This window comes from Danio aesculapii, chromosome 19 (genome assembly GCF_903798145.1).
Source record: "Danio aesculapii chromosome 19, fDanAes4.1, whole genome shotgun sequence".
In the NCBI taxonomy this organism is placed as follows: domain Eukaryota; kingdom Metazoa; phylum Chordata; class Actinopteri; order Cypriniformes; family Danionidae; genus Danio; species Danio aesculapii.
In genome coordinates, this window is record NC_079453.1 from 19,650,419 (window position 1) to 19,675,688 (window position 25,270).

Here is a 25,270-nt window from a genome sequence, read left to right on the forward strand (position 1 = left end):
CTTAAAATCATACAGCATGTCATTGTTTAGCTTTGAATATACATATACATATATATATATACATATATATAAAGATAGATGTGTGTATGTATTTCCAAATATTTGCTAATTTTGGGTCCATGCTTCCTACTCTAGGAGGAAAAGCAATTAGAGCACGTGCAACAAATTATGCAAGTTACTGAACATGTCCTGAAGTACTATGTCTTAATTATATCCAGTGACATTAAGTAAAAATATTTCAAACTTGGAATACTTAATAATACTTAATGCAAATAATGTACGTTTTCCATGTTTGTCAACCAACCCGCTGAAATAACATATTTATGTTGTTTACATGACATCCCTCAGAAAGTTTATACAAAATTTAAATAATTTAACATCATGTGCACAGTACCATGATGTCAGTTTGCAGACACATTGCAGGTAAACAAATTATATATTTTAATCTTTAACTATTTAAACTATTGACTTTCTATTTTACAGCTGAATTAGTAACATTTCCAACCAACTCATTTCAACAATGTAATGTAATACTAAATAGGTTTTATATATACATACAGTTGAAGTCAAAATTATTAACTCCTGTATGTAACTCCTGTAAAATTAAAATTATTTTTCAATTAAAAAGATTGACGGTTAACAGTCCAAAGAAATTTTCACAGTATTTCCTATAATATTTTTTCTTCTGGAGAAAGTCTCTTTTTTGCCTGAAATAAAAGCAGATTTTTATTTTAAACAAAGATGTAATTTAAAAACAAATTTTGGTAAAAACCAAAGAAAAATTTTTGGTAACACTTTATTTTGATGAACCATTTGAGTATTTGTAGACTGTCTGCTTAATATCTGTTGATACTGCTTCTTCAGCAGACATTTAACTATAAGAAACTTTGCAAGTACATTTCATCTTACACTAACCCTAACCCCAACCTAACAGTCTACTTATAATCTATTGAGAATTAGTTGGCATGTAAATGCAATGTAACTTAAATTTAGCAAACGGACCATCAAAATAAAGTGTGACAAAATATTTTAATAAAGGCAAAATAAATGAATTAGTAGAAATGAGTTGATAAGAATTTGTTGTAATATCTTTCTGTTAAATAAAACCTAAGAAATATTTTTAAACTAATTATGAATTCACATGAGGGCTAATGCAAAGTTGCAGTTTAAAAAATTGATTTCACTAAATGGTTTTTAAAAAAAGAGTATAAATGATTTAGAAATTGAAACAGGCTTGCAGATGTTTTAAACAGTTTGTTTTTCAATGTGTAATGCATATTAACTGTTGATTTATTATTTTTTTTTTTTGTGACACGTTTACTGCCTATCTTGGCCAGGACACTCTTGTAAAATAGATTTTCAATCTCAATATGTCTTTCCTGGTAAAATAAAGGATATACTACTACTACTACTAATAATTATAATAATAAAAAATATATTAATAATAACGTTAATAATAATAACAACTTTTAATCCACTGAAAAAATAGAGAAGGGTTTACTTTTAGTTTTTAGGTAGTTTAATTACAGTTACTTTCAATATAGTTGCCTTAAAAACTGTTCATAAAATCAACTGTTCTGTAAAAGTTCATTCAGAGAAGCAGAGTAATATATATTTAGCAGAATACTTATATTTTTTTCAACTATACATATATTTTAATTTAGATTTCTTACTTATCAGCTCAGATTATCTAAAGAAGGAATTATTTGTCTGAGAATTGCACATGGTTAAGAAATAATGAAATGTATGCAATGAATGATATGTATGAAATATGTTTTTTATTTATTTATTTGATTATACAGTGGGCGACACTCAGTGGTTAGCATTGTTGCTTTACAACAAGAAGGTGGCTGGATCGAGTACCGGCTAGGTCAGTTGGCATTTCTGTGTGAAGTTTGCATGTTCTCCAAGGGTTGGCGTAGGTTTCCTCTGGGTGCTCCGGTTTCCCCCACAGTCCAAAGACATGCGGCATAGGTGAATTGAATAAACTAAATTGGCTGTTGTGTATGTGTGTGAATGAGTGTGTATGGATTCCCAGTACTGGGTTGCAGCTGGAAGGGCATCCGCTGTGTAAAACATATGCTGGATAAGTTGGCAGTTCATTCGCTGTGGCGACCCCTTCTGAATAAAGAGACTAAGCTGAAGGAAAATGAATTAATGATTATACCGTTTATGTTACCGGCCTCAGATCTAGGGGATCTGTGGGCTAGCAGCCAATGATACACAGGCGTTGTGCACAGTGGATCAGTGTATAAACTGTGCAAAAACACGAGACGACAAAGAAGTTACGTCTTTCCACCACAGCAGACAGTTTATTACTGATTTTCAACACACACACACACACACACACACACACACACACACACACACACACACACACACACGCACACGCACACGCACACGCACACACACACACACACGCACACACACACACAGTAGAATACACATTTGAGCAAAAATATAATGTATACTTAATTATATATATATATATATATATATATATATATATATATATATATATATATATATATATATATATATATATTTACATAAAGCGGATATGAAGTGCCATCAATATCCATTTAAAATCTTGCATAGATTTTATAATAGCAAGTGTGTAGTTTGACAGTAACAAAACAGTAAAAAAAAGTATCAACAAAAATCACAATATCAGTAATCACTGAAAGTCTTAATACCTGACTTTCGTAAGTAAGTATTTTAGCTTACATTAGGATAGAATCATTTTATCTTATACCATTTATTTGTACACATGAACACACTAAATCAAAATGGTGATTTATAGCAAAATGGCAGTATAGCAAACCAATAAATGTATTTTTAAAACACTCTTAAACAATTAATACAACCTATATCATGAATATAATATTTCAACCTGATAAAACATTATCCTAATCCTTTTTAACATAAATCAGGCATTAAACACAGGGAAACACACTATTCAGCTATTTCTCCTAACTTTTGATCAATTAAAACACTCCAGTTTATACACACTGGCACACATACACGCACGCACGCACGCACACACACTCTAACTGTCTGCACTACATAGGCCTATAACGATTTATAAATGTCCAATAAAGTAAACATTTTTATGAAAAATATTGATACCTGTGCAAAAACACGAGGAGACAAAGAAGTTACGTCTTTCCACCGCAGTAGTCAGTTTAATTACTGAGTCCGCGATCAGGAAGGAAGTAAATCTCTCGTGTCTTTCACATGCGTTGATGCGCCACACAAAAAATAAACAGTTGCTACAGCTTACTGCGAGTTCCTATTGTCAAAATAAAAATACAAAAGGAAAAAAACCAAATACACATATCTGTTGTGGGTCACTGTTTAAAGTAAACTAACAAACTATTTATATAACTTGCATTTTATGAATCCATTAAATTTAAAATTGAAGTTTTTAAAGGAAAATTAAAGGTACTGTTTAACTCACATTTGACAATATTAGAGTGCTATTTCTATTGTTTACGGGCTGAAATTTATGTGGGTATTTAGTATTCAGTCAAGTAATTAAATGACTTTTCAGAAACAATTTAAATAAAACTGTAAGGATTTTAAAATTGTAAGATTGTAAGAATGCCCAGCACAGAAAGCTAGTTAACCTGGATTTCTAACTGCAATTACATGTAATTTATAGTCCTATGATAATTTGGTAAGTAATCAATGCTCGTGTTTTGCACAAACCTCTCTTAATCCAAATCAAACTTCTTCATCCTTTCCAAACTCTAATACCACCGCAAGATGGCGGTACAGTCTCGAATCACTAACCGTAAACACAGACGAAGAAGAAACGTCACTCACCGGAGCAGCAGAGTGACAGAGGTGAATGATTTTTATGTAAAGTATTCCTCTTGATAAATATCTTTTCATCTAAAAATCTTTTCATTACGGCGAGTTTGATTTATTTTAAACCACCGTTTAAAATGAAACCTAAAGAGATACTAAAAATAAAACCAATAATATAGTTAATAACACGAATTAGCTTATTTCTCACACGTGTGAATGTCATTTTATATTGGGCGTTGAGAAGAAATTCTGATATTTCATTATCGTTGGATATTATTATAAAAACACGGACTACCCTTAACATTACTGTCTGATTATGTTATAAGGTGTTTGACAGAGATCAGCCCGTCACATCCGACCATGAGTGTCCCGGGTTTTGTACGAACTGTGGCCAGAGGTTTCTCCGGTGGATCAGGACTGTTCAGACCTGCTGTGTTGTGCTCAGGCAAAATCACAGTCACACGGTGAGTATCATCCAGAATCCACTTCTTCTTCTTCTTTTGTTTTACTGGCGGGCTGGTGTCATATGCACATGCCGCCACCTACAGTTCATATAATTATATATCTATATCTATATATATACACTATTATGCTTGCCCAATTTTCTCCATCAGGACTCAGCTGTCAGCTGGCACTGCGTGTTCAGCTCCTCCTGCTTCCAGACTTAGTCCCTCAGGGTCCTATATATATATTTTTACACATACATACATATTTTATATTCTTTCGCTCAATCCTGTGTTATATAGATATTGTATTAATACCCTATACCCTAAACTATCCCTATTAACATTTATCCCTAATATATATTCTAAATTTCTATCTGTACATCCATTATTATCCAGAATCCACAGTTGTTTCTAGAGGCTTTGAACACCATGGTTGTGTTCTAACACCTGCTGAGCTGCCTACCTAGTTTGCATGATACAAAACATTCACAAAAAGTATGTAGTATGGGAGAAAGCCATTGTTTATGTGTATAAACTAAAGGACCCTAAATTTGTTTTAGAAAAATGACATCCAGGAGACAAACTGACCATCTAGAGCGAACTGCTAGTGTTCATCGAGAAATGGTGAGTTATCTTAGATTTGTTTTCTATTTTTTTGATGAAAATCTTGACTTGTTAGTTATAGATTCTTGCTTGGGTCTTTATAAATGGTTAACAAATGTGGGAGCCTAGTAGGTGAAAGTTCACCCACTTGTTTTGTGTTTTAGGTCAACCTGTGTGTCATTTGATTTGTCACGAGACTAAATTCAAGATGATGTAATTGAACATTGTTTCATTTGGTAACACTTTACAACAAGGTTCCAATAGTTGATGTATTTACTAGCATGAATAAACAGGGATCAACACATTTATTACAGTATTTATTCTTTGTTACTGTTAGTCAGTGGACAGTCTTACTTTCATTGTTAGTTATTGTTAACACACAAGGTCATATTTTACAATAAGGTTCCTTAGTTAATGTTAGTGTATTTACTAACTTGAAATAAGAAAGTACAGTACTTGTACAGGATGTATTAATCATAGTTCTTTATTTACAAATGCATATTTTGGCAAATGGATTATTATTTGCATTTGGGTTTAGTGGTTCGTTTACAAATCATGACAAATTATTACAAATTAAGGTTGAACTTTATATTTTTATTTATATTAAAGGGTACCTATTATGCAAAAAATCACTTTTATTAGAGGTTCAAACACAGTTATGTGATAAGTGTGTGAATATAGCCAGCTTTTTTTTTTTTTAAACTGTTTTTATTAAAGTTTTATAGACATAGTATGCACATAACATTTACTTAGAATGTTTGCATTTACAAAAAATAAACAAATAGAGAAAACATAATAATAGATCAATTATAATAATAAATAAATAATAGTGACAGTTTAAAAAAAGGATAATAGCTTGCATAAAAAAAGAGAATATATATCTGATTCAGCCAATTATCTTCCTAGCTGTTATTAATAATATATGTACTGCAAATAGGTGAGAGTTTCTGAACTGATCAGGGGGAAGCCATCAAGCAAAAAAATACTGGGTGCATTGGTATGCCGTATTCTAACACTTTTCTAATCTCCCTTTTAACCTCCTGTCAATACACTTATATTTTGGGACATTGCCAAAATATGTGAATATAGTCTTCCGCTTCTCCACAATCTCTCCAGCATTGTGATAATTGTAAAGAACTATCGTATTTAACGACCACCAACGGAGCTCTGAAGAACCTCATCTTCATCTTCCAGTCGAACTTTCAACATTTGTCAATATTTAGTTAATATTTGACTGCTTATATCCCTTATGAAAATTTGTGCATATTTGTTCCCACATTTCATCCTCTATTATAAGTGTTTAACTCTAATTCCCATTTTCTTTTGATAAAATAAGAGTCGTCAGATTTATCCTGCATTCATTTTCTATATAAAGGGGCTACATGATTTTTAGTAGGCAGACCATATTCAATAATATCTTTAAAATTTTCAGTGTAAATTTCAGTGTAAATCTGTTAGATAATTGAGAAAAGGATATTAAGGTCTCTCCATCAAAAAGTTGATTAATTATCTTTAAACCATTCTTTTTCTCATCTGCTGAAGACACTATTATTGAAGGAAGAATTTTTGGGTTATCTTTAATGGGTGTTGCACGTGGTAAACATGTTTTAATTCCATTTTTTAAAACCACACTTTATAAAAACAGCCTGTAGAAACGCTTTGATTGACATTCTCTCTTTGTACATATCATTGGAGGGGAAAGCCCCACCAATTAGTGACAATCTCTCCCTCATAAGTGTAAACAGCACTGAGTTAGAAGCAGCCGTCCTTTAGAGTTTTTAATCTGCCACTATGGTGACTGATAGGTGTTTGTAGCTCGGCCTTTTTTGAAAAAAGGGCTAGGAGCATAAGCTCATTTGAATTTAAAGTGACAGTCACCAATAAGGGCATCTTGCAAAAAGGGGCATAATAGGTCCCCTTTAAAACCATGGTTATTTTCAATAGTGCATTCATTGAACACTAATTTTATTGTCAAACAATGTTATAGATCTTTACATTTAGTTGAACGTGACTGTGTGTATAGTAATAAAAATGTATAGTGACTACCATTTGTACAGCTGCTTAACATAAAACATTTTAAATTGCGATTGTTATCGCGATAATAGTAAATGCAATCTATACATATCGCAGACATCTGTGATAAATTACATTTATTTTAATGCATTAATTTTCTAAGTTTAATTAATCAGATGGGGCCTTACTATCTTTAGCCTGGAGCTGCACAAAGGTGAACCCAGAGCTCAAAATAAATACTAATAATGGTGGAGGAATATGACTACAGCCAATCAGAGTCAGAATATCTGCTGAGGTTTTTACTCATTCATCCGATTTAATTAGATTTGAAAAATACCTTTTACATATTTAAATTTTATTACAGAAATAAATTATTTAAAAACCTAGCTAATGAAAATATAACATTTTCCTAACAAAAATGCTATCATAAGAAATATCTTTTTATATTACACTCAACAGCAATATATCACATATTTTCCCTGTATTGTGCAGCCCTATTTTAAATATCGGAGGATAAAATGTTTAAATTCTCTGTTTAAACCAGATTTGATATTCTGTTTGTGTATCCAGGAACTTTTCTCTGCACGTGTTTGTGACATTATTAGTGAGTCTGAGACTGTAAAGAGACTGAGACTGGAAGTGCCTCATCCTGACTTCAGCTTCCATGCTGGACAGTGGTAAGAAGACATATACATTTGTGAATTACAAGAGATATAATTGACAATGTGCAATGGAATTATTAGTTAATAATACACACTTGAAGGAACTATTCTGGATTCTCTAAAACAGTGGTTTCAAACTCAATTCCTGGAGAGCCACAGCTCTGCAGATTTTAGCTCCAACCACCTCCAACTCACACCTGCTTAATAGTCTCAAACACCTTGATTAGTTGGATTAGCTATGTTTGATTAGGGTTGGAGCAAAACTAAGCTGAGCTGCGACCCTCCAGGAATCAAGTTTGAGATCCATGCTCTAAAACAACTTTTCGGTGAATAGTTCTTACATAATTTTTTCTTAGTGTTAGGACAGTTAGTTGTTGTAGCTTTTTAAGTGTGAAGGACATTTTAATAATCTAAACCTGTTTTACCTAAGAAAAAGATGTGTAATGGAAAGGTACTGTACTTAAAGGATCTCAGTAATAGCATAATACAAATGATTTTAGGAGTGCTTTGTTTCTCACATATTCTGTATCTCAGTAGCCATCTTACATGACATAATACTCACAAATTGTAACTCTCGAAAATTATCTTAACATTTTTAGAAATTGTGTTACCATGGAAATCTCTCTAATGCTGTGTTATTTAAAATTCCTCAGCAATATTTGAATATCCATTCTTGATGGAATGTATATTGTTAAAGGGCTGAAAGTCACATTTCCATATTTTGCATTTGTTTTATCATAAATTTGATATTGTGACTGAAATAAACACATTTTTTCGTAAATAAATAAATAAAATTAAAAATGTAGTGTCATCCAAATGCTGTTTTATATAGCATCTAAATAAAATCACACCGGAAAACTAGTTTTTTTTTTATACCAACTTAAAATTTTGAACATTTTTAGTTCAATAATATATGATATGCATGGCTTTGGTTTTTCTATACATTTTATTTCACATAAACATCCTAGTATTACCATACCTAAAGACATTAAGAAATTATATTTAAGACATTTATCAGGCTTTTGTCCTGATAACTGCTACTGTGTGGGGGACAACTTTCCTATCATCCATATTAGCCTCGCTAATTCCAAAATGCAATTTGTAAGCTAGAATAGCAGAATAATGCAGTCATTAATAAGGAAATTAGTATAGTTGTGAAGTATACAGTAGTCAACATTTGAAAATGTTTAAAAGCTTTCATCAAAGTTTTCCTAAAACTATTCAACAACTTCTTTTTTTCCCCACTTCAAATGTTGACTACAATATAGTACCAGTAAATGTTATTGAACAGTAAGATTTGCAATGTTATTTAAAAAAAGTCTCTTATAAAAAAAGTTAGTTTTTTTTTCTTTGATTTTATTGGAAATTCAGAAAAATATAGAAATGTAAATCTTTTGTAACATTATTTAAAATAAATAAATGTACTAGATCTAATCTTCTTAATGGTGTAGTGTATAATGTTATGAAAAGTTTATTACAGATAAAACCTTGGACTTTCTACTTATCAAAGAATTCTGAAAAATGTACTCAACTTTTAAAAATATTATTACTAAAAATAAATGTTTCTTGCAAATCAGCATATTATTACTTTCTAAAGGTTCATGTGACACTGAGGAGAAAAAATGCTGAAAAATCAGCTTTGATAACAGAAATAAATAACATTTCAAAAATATACACTCACCGGCCACTATTCTATGTCCAACTGCTTATTAACACAAATTTCTAATTAGCCAATCACATAGCAGCAACTCAATGCATTTAGGCATGTAGAAGACATGGTCAAGACGACTACTGCATTTTAAACCAGGCATCAGAATGGGGAAGAAAGGTGATTTAAGTGACTTTGAACGTGGCATGGTTGTTGGTGCCAGACGGGCTGGTCTGAGTATTTCAGAAACTGCTGATTTACTGGGATTTTCACGCACTACCATCACTAGGGTTAACAGAGAATGGTCTGAAGAGAGAAAATATCCAGTGAACGGTAGTTCTGTAGGCACAAATGCCTTGTTGATGTCAGAGGAGAATGGCCAGACTGGTTCGAAGTGATAGAAAGGCAACACAGTAACTCAAATAACCACTCGTTACAACCGAGGTATGCAGAAGAGCATCTCTGAATGCACAATGCATCGAGCCTTGAGTCGGATGGGCTACAGCAGCAGAAGACCACACTGGATGCCCCTCCTGTCAGCTAAGAACAGGAAACTGAGGCTATAATTCTCACAGGCTTACCAAAATTGGACAATAGAAGATTGGAAAAACATTGGCTGGTCTGATGAGTCTCGATTTCTGCTGCAACATTCAGATGATAGGGTCAGAATCTGGTTCATCAACATGAAAGCATGGATCCATTAACGGTATCAATGGTTCAGACTGGTGGTGTTGTAATGGTGAGGGGAATATTTTCTTGCCACACTTTAGGCCCATTAGTACCAATTGAGCATCGCCACAGCCTACCCGAGTATTGTCGCTGACCATGTCCATCTTTTTATGACCACAGTGTACTCATCTTCTGATGGCTACTTCCAGCAGAACAACGCGCCATGTCATACAGCATGAACCATCTCAGACTGGTTTCTTGAACACAACAATGAGTTCACTGAACTTAAATGGCCTTCACAGTCACCAGAGCTCAATCCAATAGAGCACTTTTGGGATGTGGTGGAACGGGACATTTCCATCATGGATGTGCAGCTGAGAAATCTGCAGCAACTGTGTGATGCTATCATGTCAATATGGACTAAAATCATATTGAATATTTCCAGTCCCTTTGTTGAATTTTTGCTACGAAGGATTAAGGCAGTTCTAAAGGCAAAAGGGGGTTAAACCCGGTACTAGTAAGGTGTACCTTATCAAGTGGCCGGTGAGTGTATATTCCAATAGAAAGAAGTTAATTTAAGTAGTAAAAACATTTTGCAACATTACTCCGGGTTCCCACGGGTTATAGAATTTCTGTAAAATCATTGAATTTTGAAAAGTCTATTGTAGTTAGATCTATTGTAGTTAGAAGTATGATGGTTAGTCTCTCTTAATTGGCAGCAACTGAAGTCAGATGTAGTCACTGGACTTTACCTGTTAATTATGGAAAACATTCCAGAATAATATCAATTTTTGAAGTTAAGGTTTCAGAGTTAGCCCTTCAAATACTTGGATTTAAACCAAACAAAAGAAAGCTAAATGTAATGTTTTTAAAACTGCTATAAAGCTATATATGGGAGAGGGAGTAAAAAAATACCTCACAAGTTTATCAAAATATATAATTTTAAATATAATGTAAAATCTAAATAAATAAATGATCAATTATTGTTCTCATATTGGCTATTAAAGTCATCCAAAATGACATTTAAGCTAAAATCATTTTAAAATTATGCAAAGCACAGCAGTAGCCTTTTTCAGTTGTTATACATAAAAGTCCTGGACATTCAGCATTTTAGTCAGTGAAAATCAAAGAAATGTCAGTTAAAGTTAAAGTGGGAACCTGATGACTGCTTCTGCTGTATTTTGGATCGAATAAATGCAGGCTTGAAGAGAAGGACATTCTTTACAAGCCTTACTGTGCTCTATGAACACACTTGACTTAACGTTAAAAAGTCTTTGTGTATTCTACACTTTGTGTCTCCACTCATTAGAATAGACTAGATGTCCACTGTGTGTTTCTATCAAGTAGCTCCTATCAAGTTTTCCTTCCGTGCCATTTTTAACAGATGTTGATTTTTATGCATCAATGTAATGTGGTCTCATCTGTTAACTAAAATGCACCCGCAACGATTATGTTTATATGGGACATTCTACCAGAAACGTACATTTTCACTTATAAAAAATGTGACTGCGCATGACCTTTAAGCTTGTCCTCATCAAAAAATCATACAAAAACAAGCATAAAATCATATAGTTCAATGATAGAATGCATCTTTGATCATTGTCAGCTTCTTCTCCATCAAATGATACCCCTTTCTCTGAGTCATAGCCTTAAATTTAATGCAAATGTGACCGGACTGACAAAACATGGGGACAATTGTAAAATAGTATTTATTTGTAGAATTTATTCATAATTTTATGTTTTTAATAAATTGATGTAAATGATAACTTAAACTTGCTATTTCTGAAGTATTTTGTTTCTAAATAACAGTTTTTAGCATAACAAAACCATTAAAGCTTTAGGTTCAATTGGGCTGAGAACAAGGACAATGAAACGGTTTGCAAATGTGTGAAGTGTTTTTAATATAGAAAACCAAATGAATGACATATTCCGTTACAGAACAACTCACAGAAATCAACCATCAGTCCATTTTAGATATTTTTTTGGGATTAAATACTTTAAATTGATTGTATTTATGTTTTTATTGGAAGGACAGATAATGTATGTTTCTGGTAGAATGTCCCATATAATTTGCACTTAGTCATGTATTCGGTTTGAATAAATTAATTTGGATGTGATACAGGTATTAAATTTAAGTCATAACAGCCTTAAAAAAATAAAAGAGAGTAACTTTGTGGCTTTCCACTATGTTTGTTTGATTTTTAGACGTTGCAGGCTGTGAAGCAATTTGAAAACCTTTTAGCATAGAGATATGGAACTAAAAATAATAAATAATATCTGAAAATAATGACTGTATAGTAATAGTCTTGTGCAGGGATATTGTATGAAAATATTCTGATACTTTGTGACATAATTTTATTTGTGAAGATGTTTTCATACATGTTACAATGTTGTGAAAGTTTACAGTTTAGTGTACTCGTTTAAAGATAAAAACAATACACAGACTCTGACGTGAAGCAGCAGCTCTGTGTTTCCTGTTTCAATAACTTATTATCGTCACTCATCAGGCGGTTAGGGTGCTACAAATGGCAGGCATTAGAATATTTATCAGAACGAAACGAATACTAAATTATATCTATTACATGGTGATGAGGTAAGTCGTGACACCGTAAATGCTGCGATATTACTACAAAGCTGATGAGTAAACACGCAGTTCTCACAAAGTCCAGGAGATGGCGCTTTCTTCTCAGATAAAACGCTCACCTAATTCAGTGTGAAATCCATTGTAAGCAAAGAAGGAAAATCTATTCTTACACCAGCCTTTCCCTACACTTTTTTTTCCCCTCTCACTTCTCATGCGTTTGTGCCCTACAGTGTTGTGTATGTGTGTGAGTTTCCAGAGTCTGAGTGAGGTGAAAAAGTCAGGCGATGATTTATGCAGATATATGCACAGAAACTCCTCCAGACCATATGATGTTGTGTTCCTGCTAAAGAACTCCAGGAACATGAGTCAGGAAGAACCGTGTGTGTGTGTGTGTCCGGCTGACATATGTGTTTATTACGTATTCATGCTTTCCATACACATATGGCGACTCTTAAAGCGTATGTGTTGTTTTACTTTTATTAAATATTATCGACATAAGTAATGTTGTACACATGGATTTTGTTGTTGTGGTATGTTACTGTGTGGGAGGGAGGAATCTGCTTTCTGTCAATGTCAAAAAACTGGCTGTTTTCGATAGTGAATGACTTGTATTTTGTTATTATCGTTTAACTTTATTCCAGTTTTTCTCATCAGGGTGGATTTCTTCATCCCAGGTGTGGAGACTGTGGGCGGTTTCTCCATTTGCTCGAGTCCAGGTCTGCTAAAGAGAGAAGGAGTGATCGAACTGGCTGTAAAATATGCACGCCATCCTCCAGCACACTGGATTCACACAGAAGTTAGTAAATGAAGGGGAAAAAGTGATATACATTTTTTGTTGTACGTTGTATATACTGCACCAAAATATATCGTGATAAGTGATATTATTGTCATTTTAAGACCATTTATGCCACTTATTATATAATGCTAGAATTACAATATAATATATATTTCCAAAGAACACATATTTTATTCTTTGTCATTATAGTCATTCTTAGTCATTATGGTCATTTTAACAATTTAATAATTATGCGCTTAGAGTCAGAATGTGCAAATGCATATCCTAAATAAATAATATCAAATGCTAACAAAAAAAGTGCGAGATAAAAAAAGTAACAGAGGCTGCGATATCTGCTACCAGGTCTATTTTCTGTTGTCAGACACTTACATAAAAATATACTTAAGTAATTTATAGTAAATACTATATCCGTTTTTTTATCCATACTGACACTGAATCCTCTAATAGAAATAAGGATGTTGCATAGTCAGCTAAAGTGTTGCTAGAATTAATTTTATGTATGAGCGATATATATTGAATCACCAAAAATGATTGAGGTCATGTCCATGTGTTGTGCGATAAGTTGATATATTGATGTTGTGACAGGCCTAACTATATATTCAAAAAGTGGGGTTGGTACGCTTTAAGATAAAGTTCCATTTAGTTAACTACTGTAGTTAACATGAAAAACACATCTAAAGAATTGATGTTAATCTAAGTCCCTTTAAGGCAAGTCACTTCACTCGGCACAAATCACACAAAATCTGCAGAAACTCACGTCTGGTCAGAGCCCCTCCCCAGAGTATTGCCAGTCTATAGCAATCGATGATTGGCTCCTGTACTGGTGGGCGGGGCTTTGTTCACCATATTGACCGTTACACTTTTCCCCATTCAAACAGATACGAGTGACATGTCTTGTGTATTCTAGAGTGTTTGTGTTAATTTCAACGTTAAGTAACTTACCTTTTGAGTATTTAAATTATTTCATGTTTTAGCAAACATTAATTGATGGACTGAGCAGTGTTGGGGAGTAACTAGTAACAAAGAGCTCAGCTGCATAGCAACATTTTTCAGGAGCTTCCCTACTTGTGATATAATGTAGCTTTTCCAGTAGCTAGCTACTTTTTCCAGGAAGAAGTGGTGTAGCTTGACAACAGTTACATTTCATTTAGTGAACCTGCAGTAATCTACAATACTACAATAGTGTATTATAGCCTCTATTGGCAAATCGCACTTCTCATGGGTTTACATTTATTTATTTATTACTGATATTTGGATTTTAAAAAAATCAGGTAAAAACATTGAAATTAGGGTGGCATGGTGGCTCAGTGGTTAGCAACTTTGCCTCACAGCAAGAAAGTCGCTGGTTTGATTTCTGGCTGGGCCAGGTGGCATTTCTGAGGAGTGTGGAGTTTGCATTTTCTCCTCGTGTTCACATGGGTTTCCTCCGGGTGCTCCAGCTTCCCCCACAGTCCAAAGACATGTGCTATAGGTGAATTCGACAAACAAGAGTGTGCTAGAGTGTATGGATGTTTCCCAGTACTTGGTTGTGGCCGGAAGGGCATCTGCTGCGTAAAACATATGCTGGACTAGTTGGCATTTGATTCTGCTGTGGTGACCTCTGATAAATAATGGACTAAGCTAAAGTAGAATGAAGGAATGAACATTTGAAATTCAGTCCATAAATTATTCTAACAATTGACAATTAAGCTGAAGAAAGAACATTATGGGAGAACTGCAATACACTTTCTTACCAAAATAGAGCTAGAAGACATTTTCTGAAAAAATGCTATCATGTGCTTAATTTAATTATTTAGTTATTCTTTACAGTCTGAGAAACCTGAAAACTACATTTATTAAAACAATCAAGTGTTCGTTCCCTCAAAGTTGTTAAAGTTATTAATCCCACTGTTTCTGCAAACAATATGCAGCAGCACGACAGTTTTCTCCATTCTGGCTGCTTTTAAAGGGTTTGTTATACAGATTAGTCTTTTAAAAATCCATTTCCTCCTCCTGTGTTGCAGTGCTCTGTGGACTCTCAGGTAGCCGTGAGGGTGGGGGGTAATTTTTACTTTGACCCTCAGCCTTCTAACCCTGTGGTGGACCTGTTGCTGGTGGCTGGAGGTGTTGGAATCAACCCTCTGTACTCCATTCTGCTACATGCAGCTGATCTGCACAGACACACTCACGGTCACAGATACACACCAGGACACACACACCTGTGTTACAGCGCCAAGAACACTGCAGAGCTGCTCTTCAAGGTAAGTGTTTGTAACCTTGACTTTTGAATATAAAATTGAAGCTGGCCACTGATTTTGAAACATCTGCCCTCTTCAGGACACCATTATTGACATTTGTCACGAGCGACCAGATCAATTCTCCTGCCGTTTTCATGTTACCCAGCAGAGCTCCGACATAGAGCCACAACTTCAGCCTTACACTATACGTGAGTTGCAGATCATCATACAGTGGAGATCAAAATTAGAGAACAATTCGTCACTTTGGAATTATAAGGTTCTATCTGCGTTCTGAATGATTTTAAGATAATGAGCTTTAAAGTTTTTGCATTCCATAGCAAACAGTATGTGTGTAACATTTGTTTTTAAATAAAAAGTCTTAAAATGTATATAACTTTGTATACAACAAAAAACATCCCATAATGTAAACAAGTTTTCATTTAATAAGAATGTGCCAATAACTCAATTTTGACAAAAATGTCAGATAAAACCTTATAATTCTAAGGTGACGATTTGTGTTAAACACTTGATTTTTTTCATTAATGATGTAATCTCTTATTTTAGTTGTCTGAACATACAAAAACAGCTTGTATTTTATAAATATATATAAAAGACATTAAGTAAAAACTCTTTATTTTGTAGAAAACAGTGTTTAAAATGGGAGAACCTGAGCCTGTTTCAGAAAGCAGGTTAAGTTCTAACTCTGAGTATGTTAATCCTGAAATCAGAAACTCTCGTTTCATAAAAGGGAGATATGTCAAACCTAGGAAAGCAAAGTAAGTCAAGCCTGTTTCTGAAAGGGAGGTCACAGTCAGTTACAGTGGTAACTTTCTCTATGAACCTAACTTTGTCAGGAGCAGGTTTTCTTAATTAAATAAACTCAGAGTTTGTTTCTCTCTCCATTTTTAAAGAGCAAATTATGTTTAAATACTTCATTTATTTATGCACACTGCAAAAATGCTTTTCTTGGCATATATTTGATCACATTTGTAGTACAAATATTAAACTATTCTTAAATAAAGATGTACTTTCTATATCAGATAAAAGACATTGACTACTTTTTCACAGGGAAAAATCTAAGTTAATTTTACTTAAAATGATCTACCATTGTGGTTAACACCATAATATCAGTTACGAAATACAAATTTCTGCCTTCATATTTCAAACAAGGTTAATTTCAATACTCGTGATTTAAAGGGCACCTATTTCCCCCCTTTGACAATGTAAGATAAGCTTTTGGTGTCTCCAGAATGTGTCTAAAGTTTCAGCTCAAAAACCCATCATATTATTTATTATAGCCTCCAGAATCTGCCCATTTTGGTGTCTGAGTACATTGTAGCTGTTTTGGTAGCTGCCTGTGGCTTTAAATCCAAATGAACTGCTTCTCCTCACCTACCGATTTCACATGCATGTCTGCTTCTCCTGCATTATGTCAGATGAATAGCAGTCAGTGAAGTTCAACTCATTAGTCAAAAATACCAAATAAGTTTATTTCATGTATTTGTTGTGGAGTTTATTCAAGCCTTTCTGAAATGAGTCTCACACAAATGCAGTTTGCAGTACACACACATGCATATATATGCGCATTTACTGACACTATGCAGCTGTGGTGATTATAGTGATTTTACTGTCTTTATTACAAACATGCTGTTTTAAAAATCTCATGGCCGTGACGCAGCTTTAAAAATTTGTTTCAAACCGGAAGAACGAATTTGCTCGAAATAACACAAAAACAACCAATTTTCACTTTTTTTGTGAAATATATGTGTCCTAATAGTGTTTTTAGCAGCGCAGGACACATATATGACTGTCAACAGCTCAAAAAAATGTGTTTTGGTGTTTCGTGACCCTTTAAACATATCTTATGCCGTTGCCAAGGTGAATTGTAATATCAGAGCTCCATTGATGATGGCTTTTAGTCGTGATGCACATGCTTAACTCAGTGTCAGTTTACTCAGAGTTAAGTAAAATAACTCTATTCAGCGGATCTAAAACAAAAAACTCAGAGTTTCCCATCTCAGAGCTCAGATTTCAATTTTAAACTTCGAGCTGCTTGATCCTCCTTATTGAAATTGACCCCAGCATTGATTGTAGCACAAAGAAAGATTACTACTGAAAAATTTACAGTAGTTAAAAAATGACTGAAAATTGTACATGTGCTTGTTTTAAATGATTGCTATAAGCACATCAAGAACCACAAGACAACCCTAGTCTCTCTCAGAACAATACTAGCCTAACTGGTCTCTCACAGGACATCGCTAGTCACACTAGTTTAGCAAACTAGCTTAAGGGGGAAATATTAATAATTGGCAGCGGAGATGACCAGTGAGACCATTACCTTCACAAGGGAGGCTTTACGATCCTTTGTCCCTAAGCTTGGTGATTTGCATATGCATCCTGGATGAATGCTGATGAAGAAATGTTTAAAGTTTCTTAAAATGTTAACATGTTGCACAAGTAAACATGTAAACGATCACCAAATTAGCTCTGCAGGGACATCTGACATAAACGATGAGCTTTCATTTAACTGTGGTAGTGTAAAACATGAATTCCAGGAGTATTAAAACATAGAAGATTGATATACATGCATGAGACTTGTTGCAAACACTTGATTACACATAGAGAGGGAATAAAGGATTACATGAAAAGAAGCAGAAGTATTAAGATGGGTTGCACATGAGCGTGAGCATGTCTGTCCAACAGAACAGCACATTCATTTCTTTGTCGTAAATACCTTTGGAGTCAGAGGACACACTGACAATTGCCTTTGCCTTAAGGGAGAGGTTGTTTATGCATTATTTGTTAAAGAAAGCTAAATAATTATATCTCATAGGTCACATTCATTACACTAGTGTCTCACAGGACATCAATAGTCTCGCTCATGACATCCCTAGTCTTAGTAGTGTAGTCCCATAATTCTTTCATCAATGATTTTGCAGAGATTTTTCGTCAGGTTTAGATCAGTACTCTGTGCTGGCCATATCATTATTTCAATGTTTCCAGCTTCAAAGAACTGCTTTCTGTGTGATAACACTCATTGTCCTGAGTGACATTTGCTGGTATATTGGATGATGAACGCAAAGGAGCCGCATGTTGTTGAAAGAGCTTCTGATCAACATTTGCATTCACTCTGTCATGTATTGTAGTTGTAAACTAGAACACATCCTCCTCCTCCACCTTTCACTGACTTCTGAAAGTCAATATCACTGAAGTTATAGCTGCAAGTTAAATGAGGATTGTTTGATAATTTAAAAAATAGAAAGAATATTCAGAATATATGGAACTCATGAAATGTTTTTTAAATTTTCCTGTTAGAATAACTTTACCAGAGTACCCGCGGGGTCTTAAAAGCATTGAAAAAGTCTTAAATTTGATAATCTCAATTTAAGGCCTTAATAGCCTTATTGACTTTGGTATACAAAGTCTTGGATTTCATTACAAAGGTCTTATTTTATTCATTTATTTTGCCTTCCCTAGGATTAAGTTCATACAAAATTAACTGTTACTAATGTAGGCTAATTAAATTCATTCACCTCGTGCTCCATGTCATAGCAGAAAGCGTGCGCACCCGACCCGTTACTATGGTTTGAAGGCAAGTGAATAGTGTCGGCTAAAATGGGAAAGCATCGGTTTAATTCGCTGTGGCCAACGGACTACGTTTGGGTCAAGCCTGTGCCAGGAAATGACCGCGATGCCTACTGCTGTTGGTGCCGAAAATCTTTTAAGCTTGCAACGATGGGTGTTACAGCCCTGGACTCCATATGAGGGGTGCCAAACACACAGTGTGTAGTACTGCTCGTCAGCACCAACCAGCGATTGTGCAGTTCTGTGCACCGGAGACTTCGGTTACTGAAAAAGCTTTGGCTATCAGTAATGAAGAAATTTCTACATTAGAAGCATTGCCACCACATCCAAGGAACATCCTATCTTGCACATCGAATGAGAACATTGCAGAGGTTTTCAAAACCATGTTTCCTGACTCCGAGGTTGCAGCTACATTCTCGTGTGGAAGCAACAAAACTGCATCTATTACTAAATTCAAATCAGCTTAGAACTAAAGAACAGACTGACCAGGTCAATAAGGCCAACGGGTTTGTGGTTATGTCTCAGTAAGATGATGAAAAGTAAGCAGTTGGACCTTTATATTCGCTACTGGATGGACAACGATTAAATTATAACTAATAATTGAAATAAAATGTTTTATTTAATTAAAGTAGCCCAATTATACATAATTATTTTCGAGAGTTAAAAATGTATACAGATTTGACATTTTCCCCTTATTCTTCTGTCGGAATGGGTACAAAATTGGTATTGAATTTAATTTGGAATTGTATTAAAAAGGTCCCGGGGGTACCCTGTTTAAGCAGGACTAAGCAGTGACCATGAATTTAGGAAATTGTAGATTGTTCTCTAATTTTGATCTCCAATGTATTTTTGCTTTACGTTACCTGAAGTTTCATGTATGTTCAGGTTTGATGTATCACGTGAGCTTCTTGTGTCTCTATAGGTGGAAGGATATCAGAAGAAGAGCTTCAGCGTTATGTAGACCCTGAGCGAACGCTGTGTTATCTTTGTGGTCCTCCTCCTATGATAGAGAAAGTGAGTTCGGATCTGCAGAGCACCGGCCTACCGGAGGATAGAATCCTTTTTGAGAAATGGTGGTAGTTTTACAGCTCCACCCAAACCACAGGCCTCAGAGATGGATGTGTCTGTCTCTTTGTCATTATAGACACTGACTGTAGTGGCAAAATGGACCAGTAATGCACTTGAGTTTTAACGCACAACAGACACCAAATCTGCATTTCTTCTGATTTCATTTTATTTGTTTTTGAAAAGGCTTTTATGCACACTGCGGTTACATTGCTTTTATTACACACGGATGCAATGCTGTGTATTATTTGAGATGCAATCTGAAATGAAATAACTGGTTTCTATTGGAATATATTTTAAAATGTAATTTATTCCTGTGATGGAAAAGCTGAATGTTCAGCATTATTACTCCAGACTTCTGCATCACAGGATCCTTTAAAAATACACTACCTGACGAAAGTTTTGTCTCCTATCCAAGTTTTATGAAATAATAACTTGACTTCTAGTTGATCATTTGGTATCAGAAATGGCTAATATGAAAGGCAAAGCCCTCTAGATTAAGCTTATTTTCCCAACATTAAATATGACCATGCCTTGATTTTTATTTATTAGGACATCAAGGTCTGACTTTGCTTAGACAAAAGTCTTGTCACGAAACAGAAATAATGTACGGTATAGATATAAAGTCATGGTGCAGTGAAACAAGAACGAATATTGTGCATGACTCCCATGAGCTTGGACAACTGCATGACTCAAATAACTTATTAATAAAGCCATCTGAAATAGCAAAGAAAGCGCTCTTGCAGGACTCCCAGAGTTCATCCAGATTTTTTGGATTAATCTTCAATTACTTCATCTCACCCCAGACATGCTCAATAATGTTCATTTCTGGTGACTGGGCTGGCCAATCCTGGAGCACCTTGATCTTCATTGCTTTCAGAACCTTTGATGTGGAGGCTGAAGTACAAGGAGCGCTATCCTGCTGAAGAATTTGCCCTCTCCTGTGGTTTGTATTGTAATGGGCAGCACAAATGTCTTGATACTTCAGGCTGTTGATGTTGCCATCCACTCTCAGAATCTAACCCCAAACCATGATTTTTCCTTCACCAAACTTGACTAATAATGAGAATCTTGGGTCCATGCATCCAACAGATGATTCAAAGAAAAAATCTACCTTTTACACTATTCCAAAAGATCAACTAGAAGTCAAGTTAATATTTGTTGATCTTACAACTGAGATCGACAACAAGACTTTTGTCAGGTAGTGTATACTTTAATATGCTGACATGATGCTTACTAATATTAATGTTGAAAATGCTATTTTTTTTAAAATATTTTCAGATTTTTTAAATTAGTAGAAAGTTAAAAATGACATTGAAAAAAATGTGTCCTTGTTGAATAGAAGTATTAATGGTATTGTTCACCCAAACAGAAAAAAATCTAATTCTACTACAGACATCCGAGGAATCTAAATCTTACAGGCTTGGTATAACTGAAGAGTAAAGTAAATGGTAAGCATATTATTATTTTTAGGTGAAGTATTCTTTTAGTGTCTTAAAAAAATAAACAATATATAATAATGTAAAAGTAAAAGCTATATATAATAATATTTATATAATTATAAATACCCACAACTCAAAACTTCTGAGCAATATTGTATACTCATCCTCCTTTTAATTTAAACAAACTATTTTGTGGACTCCATGTGCTATTTTTGTTTTACCTCATTTTAAAGCTGGAGTCCTTAAATTGACCGTAACCAGTGGTGTAACGCTCTACATTATAGTTCATTTGCTGGTTAATGGTTTAGAAGTTCTGCTTTTGAGGGCACGTCGATGTGTGTGTAATAATGTTGTTTGCATTTTAGAAGGCATATTTATTCTTGAGAAACCTTCAGAGGGGTGTTTCTGAAGCGATGTGACAATATAAAATGTAATGTTGCTTATTTATGCAGTGCTGATTTTCTGAAAGGTGTTAAAGATTTTGCAATTCAGTTCATATCTGTAATACAGCTCACATCTTAAATCCAGTAATCTGATGGTTGAAATAGTTTTATTGTACACATTTCAAAATAAAACCTGCCAACAGTGATGTTACATTGTCAGTGCTTTTTAGGATGATGCAAAGTCAATAAAGAAGCCATTGTCACTTTGTTTAACTAGAGATACCTTTATTTATTTGTCTCTGGGTTTTTTGATCAATTTAAAAACTATTGGCTTTTCAGTTTTAGCATGAAAATGGCTGATATAACAAACCAGTAGTTTGTGGCTTCACACAGTTGTATAACGTCAGTTGTCTTGGGCTAAAATAAAAATCACTCAACAAAATAACATTTGGACAAAATTGAGTTTGTCAGTCTATAATTATAATAATGTTAAAGGAATAGTTCATCCAAGAAAACTCACCCTCAGGCCATTGAAGATGCAGGTGACTTTTTTTTCTTCATCAGTAGAACATTGAAGCTGAATCTGGAAAAGTCAACAGCCATCTGTTTTTTGAGCTTTAAAATAAATGCATACAAAAAAGTCCAAATGAATGGCTCCTGATGAAAATCATGTACAATATTGTTAGCTTAGCAAGGACCATGAATTAAGCTAAAGATCTTTAATGTTCTTCTGGAGAGAAAAAAAAATCACTTACATCTTCATTGGCCTGTGGGTGAGCAAATGAACTGCCACACCTTGTCCGGTAGTGGCACAGAGTACAGGAGAGCCCAATGCAGGATTGCAATAAAGCAATGCAGTTAAACACCAGTATGTAACTCTACTTTTAACCCTAACCCCAAGTAATAACAATGACACACATTCAGTATTAATCCACACAGTGGCAAAAATTGATCGCGCTGTGTGTGTGTATGAACAGCTGATGGCAGAGAAGACAAATGGCAGAGGATCGCGAGTTCTGAAACGCATTTAAATCAGTAAAGGAAGAAGCATGTGACTCATTTTTAATGTTGTTTAACCTGAGAAATGCATTACAAGCACTGATCTAAAATAGATAAGTGATTACAAGCCGCGTGGAGTGATTACAACTTACAACACACAATTACACACATATTTTGCAAACTACACAGAATGAGGCAACAATTTTAATTACACCTACACGTTATGATTCGGAGTAAAAAGAAACTGGTCCATATGAACTGTAACAGTTACTGGCAAAGTCCCATACATGCTGTATCAATCATCAGAAAAATGACAGGAACAAACACAGCACTAGGTTGGCTACACTTTGGTTTGTTGTGAAATTAAACTTTAACCCTTTATTCCCCGCAGCCGAATCTCCATCTGTTAGTGATCGTCATCTTTGTGTTGTGATCAGTCCTGTGATTCCCCCCCACGCTCCGCTAGTGTCTGAAGGGAAAGGCGCATTCACATTTTACTGGATCCAGCACTTCATATTTGGTGATGTACCGTGTCGACATCGATGCGTTCAGACAAAAGATCCGAACCCAACACGATTCATTTATTTGACTCTGAGTCGACTATTTTGTTAAAGAATCAATAGTTTTAAACAGAGAACATTCAGATTTAAACATCAGCTAAATTTTGTTTTCTCAGAGCTGTGTTACACACTGGATGGAAGCTCATTTTCAAAAACCCATAATAGGGGCTCTTTAATATATTTAGATTATACATCAGTAAACTAGCTAGAATCAGAGCCGTAAACAACAAAGATAACTGGAAATGGTTCTGCTGCACATTACATGGTGTTAGAAAAACATTAAACCAGGGGTGTCAAACTTAGTTCGCAGCAGAAGGGTTGCAGCCCTGCACAGTTTAGTTCCAATCCTGGTTTAACACACTTACCTGTAGGTTTCAACCAAGCCTGAAGGACTCAATTAGTTTGATCAGGTGTGTTTAATGAGGGTTGGAACTAAACTGTGCAGAGCTATGGCCCTCCAGAAACTGTGTTTAACACCTGGGCATTAAACAATAAAATATGATGTGGAAAATTATGAAAAAAAAGGCTGGAAATTGTTAATATGGATTGATTTTTAAAAATCTTATCTGGTTAAAACTTGGAATTGCTCTTAAAGGTGTCATATACTGCAAGTTCAATTGTTCTCTGATATCTACATAGTAGGTATGTGGTTTAAAGTAAAATAAATCTCCTGAAACAGGTTTTATATGCTCATTTATAACTCCATAATATAACCGTAGAACCAGAAGGTCCACAATTGACCATATTTGGATCAGTCTTGAATGTTAATGAGCTCCGCTTTGATGTTCAGCTCTCACATACACACACACACACACACTGTACGCTAAACAAGGGCAATATAATAATACTTGATTTGTAAAAAAAAAAAAAAACTATTTTAACAAACAAAGCCGATGCCTAGTTAAATCTTTTTACCTTAATGGTTTATTTTACTGACATGGAGAGAGTGCGCTGTCCAATATAAAACCATCAGTGAAACATTATTTTGCTCACAAGATCTGTTGTGGATAAAGGCTGTTTTATAATTAAAATTGACAAAAGAGACGATAGAGATGTATTGTGTTGTATTTTTAAGCTATAATGTCAAAGAAAACAGTCAGGAGTTGATGACAGTTGAGCCGAGTGATTTGGCATGATTCAGTAGTCTACATGTGTTTGTTGAAACATACACATCGAATTTCACAATAAACATGATGAAACACAATTAAACATACCTTAAGCCTCTTCGAAGTAAGGCTGAATTAATGTACCATCTGTTAATCCTGCATTTTGCGTTCTGACGCAAGTTTGAATATGTCTCATACAGTCATTGCTCAGTAACACATCGTAAACAATCTGCATCTCTCATTTTCAAAATAAAAGTCCTACATCCATAGTAAGTTAAAAATAAAGTTTTTAAAAACTAAGGGAGGAAAATGATCATTGTTTTCTCACTAGGAAATGTTGTGGCTAATCAAACACAGCCTAAGGTGTGCATATTAATGATCCCAGAGCTAAATATCAGTCTGTGTTCTCCTAATGACACGGCTGTTTAACAGGTCCGGATGAATGACCTAAAGTACATGCAAGCAGAGGGCGTGAGTCAATCAACAGTCTGCTTTGTACTCTGATTGGCGTTTTGTCCACCAGGGTTTTGCACTTGTGGAATTTACATGAGAACGATGAAAGAATGGTGTCTGAGGCTTACAGTATGCCCATTCCCATATACTGATCATTTATTATTTGACTATGCCTAGGCATACTAAGATTTTCTTTATTTTTAGAATTGTGCTACTTTATTTTTAAT

At 34.5% G+C, this 25,270-nt stretch overlaps 1 protein-coding gene across 1 annotated transcript; it reads left to right on the forward strand.

Moving 5' to 3' along the window:
- Positions 1-3,805: 3,805 nt before the first annotated feature.
- Positions 3,806-22,198, forward strand: oxnad1 (oxidoreductase NAD-binding domain containing 1). The gene is made up of 8 exons (XM_056480444.1): positions 3,806-3,849; positions 4,140-4,277; positions 4,820-4,883; positions 7,446-7,552; positions 13,093-13,234; positions 15,238-15,474; positions 15,551-15,659; positions 19,958-22,198. The coding sequence occupies exons 2-8, from the start codon at positions 4,174-4,176 to the stop codon at positions 20,113-20,115; spliced, it is 921 nt and encodes a 306-aa protein (XP_056336419.1). The 5' UTR covers positions 3,806-3,849; positions 4,140-4,173; the 3' UTR covers positions 20,116-22,198.
- The last annotated feature ends 3,072 nt before the right edge of the window (positions 22,199-25,270 follow it).

Bases quoted from the DNA above. Each gene is read 5' to 3' on its own strand.
- oxnad1 (XM_056480444.1), top strand. From the start codon at position 4,174: ATGAGTGTCCCGGGTTTTGTACGAACTGTGGCCAGAGGTTTCTCCGGT. The intron at 4,278-4,819 runs GTGAGTATCATC...AATTTGTTTTAG, and splicing joins GGCAAAATCACAGTCACACG to AAAAATGACATCCAGGAGAC. The intron at 13,235-15,237 runs GTTAGTAAATGA...CCTGTGTTGCAG, and splicing joins CACACTGGATTCACACAGAA to TGCTCTGTGGACTCTCAGGT.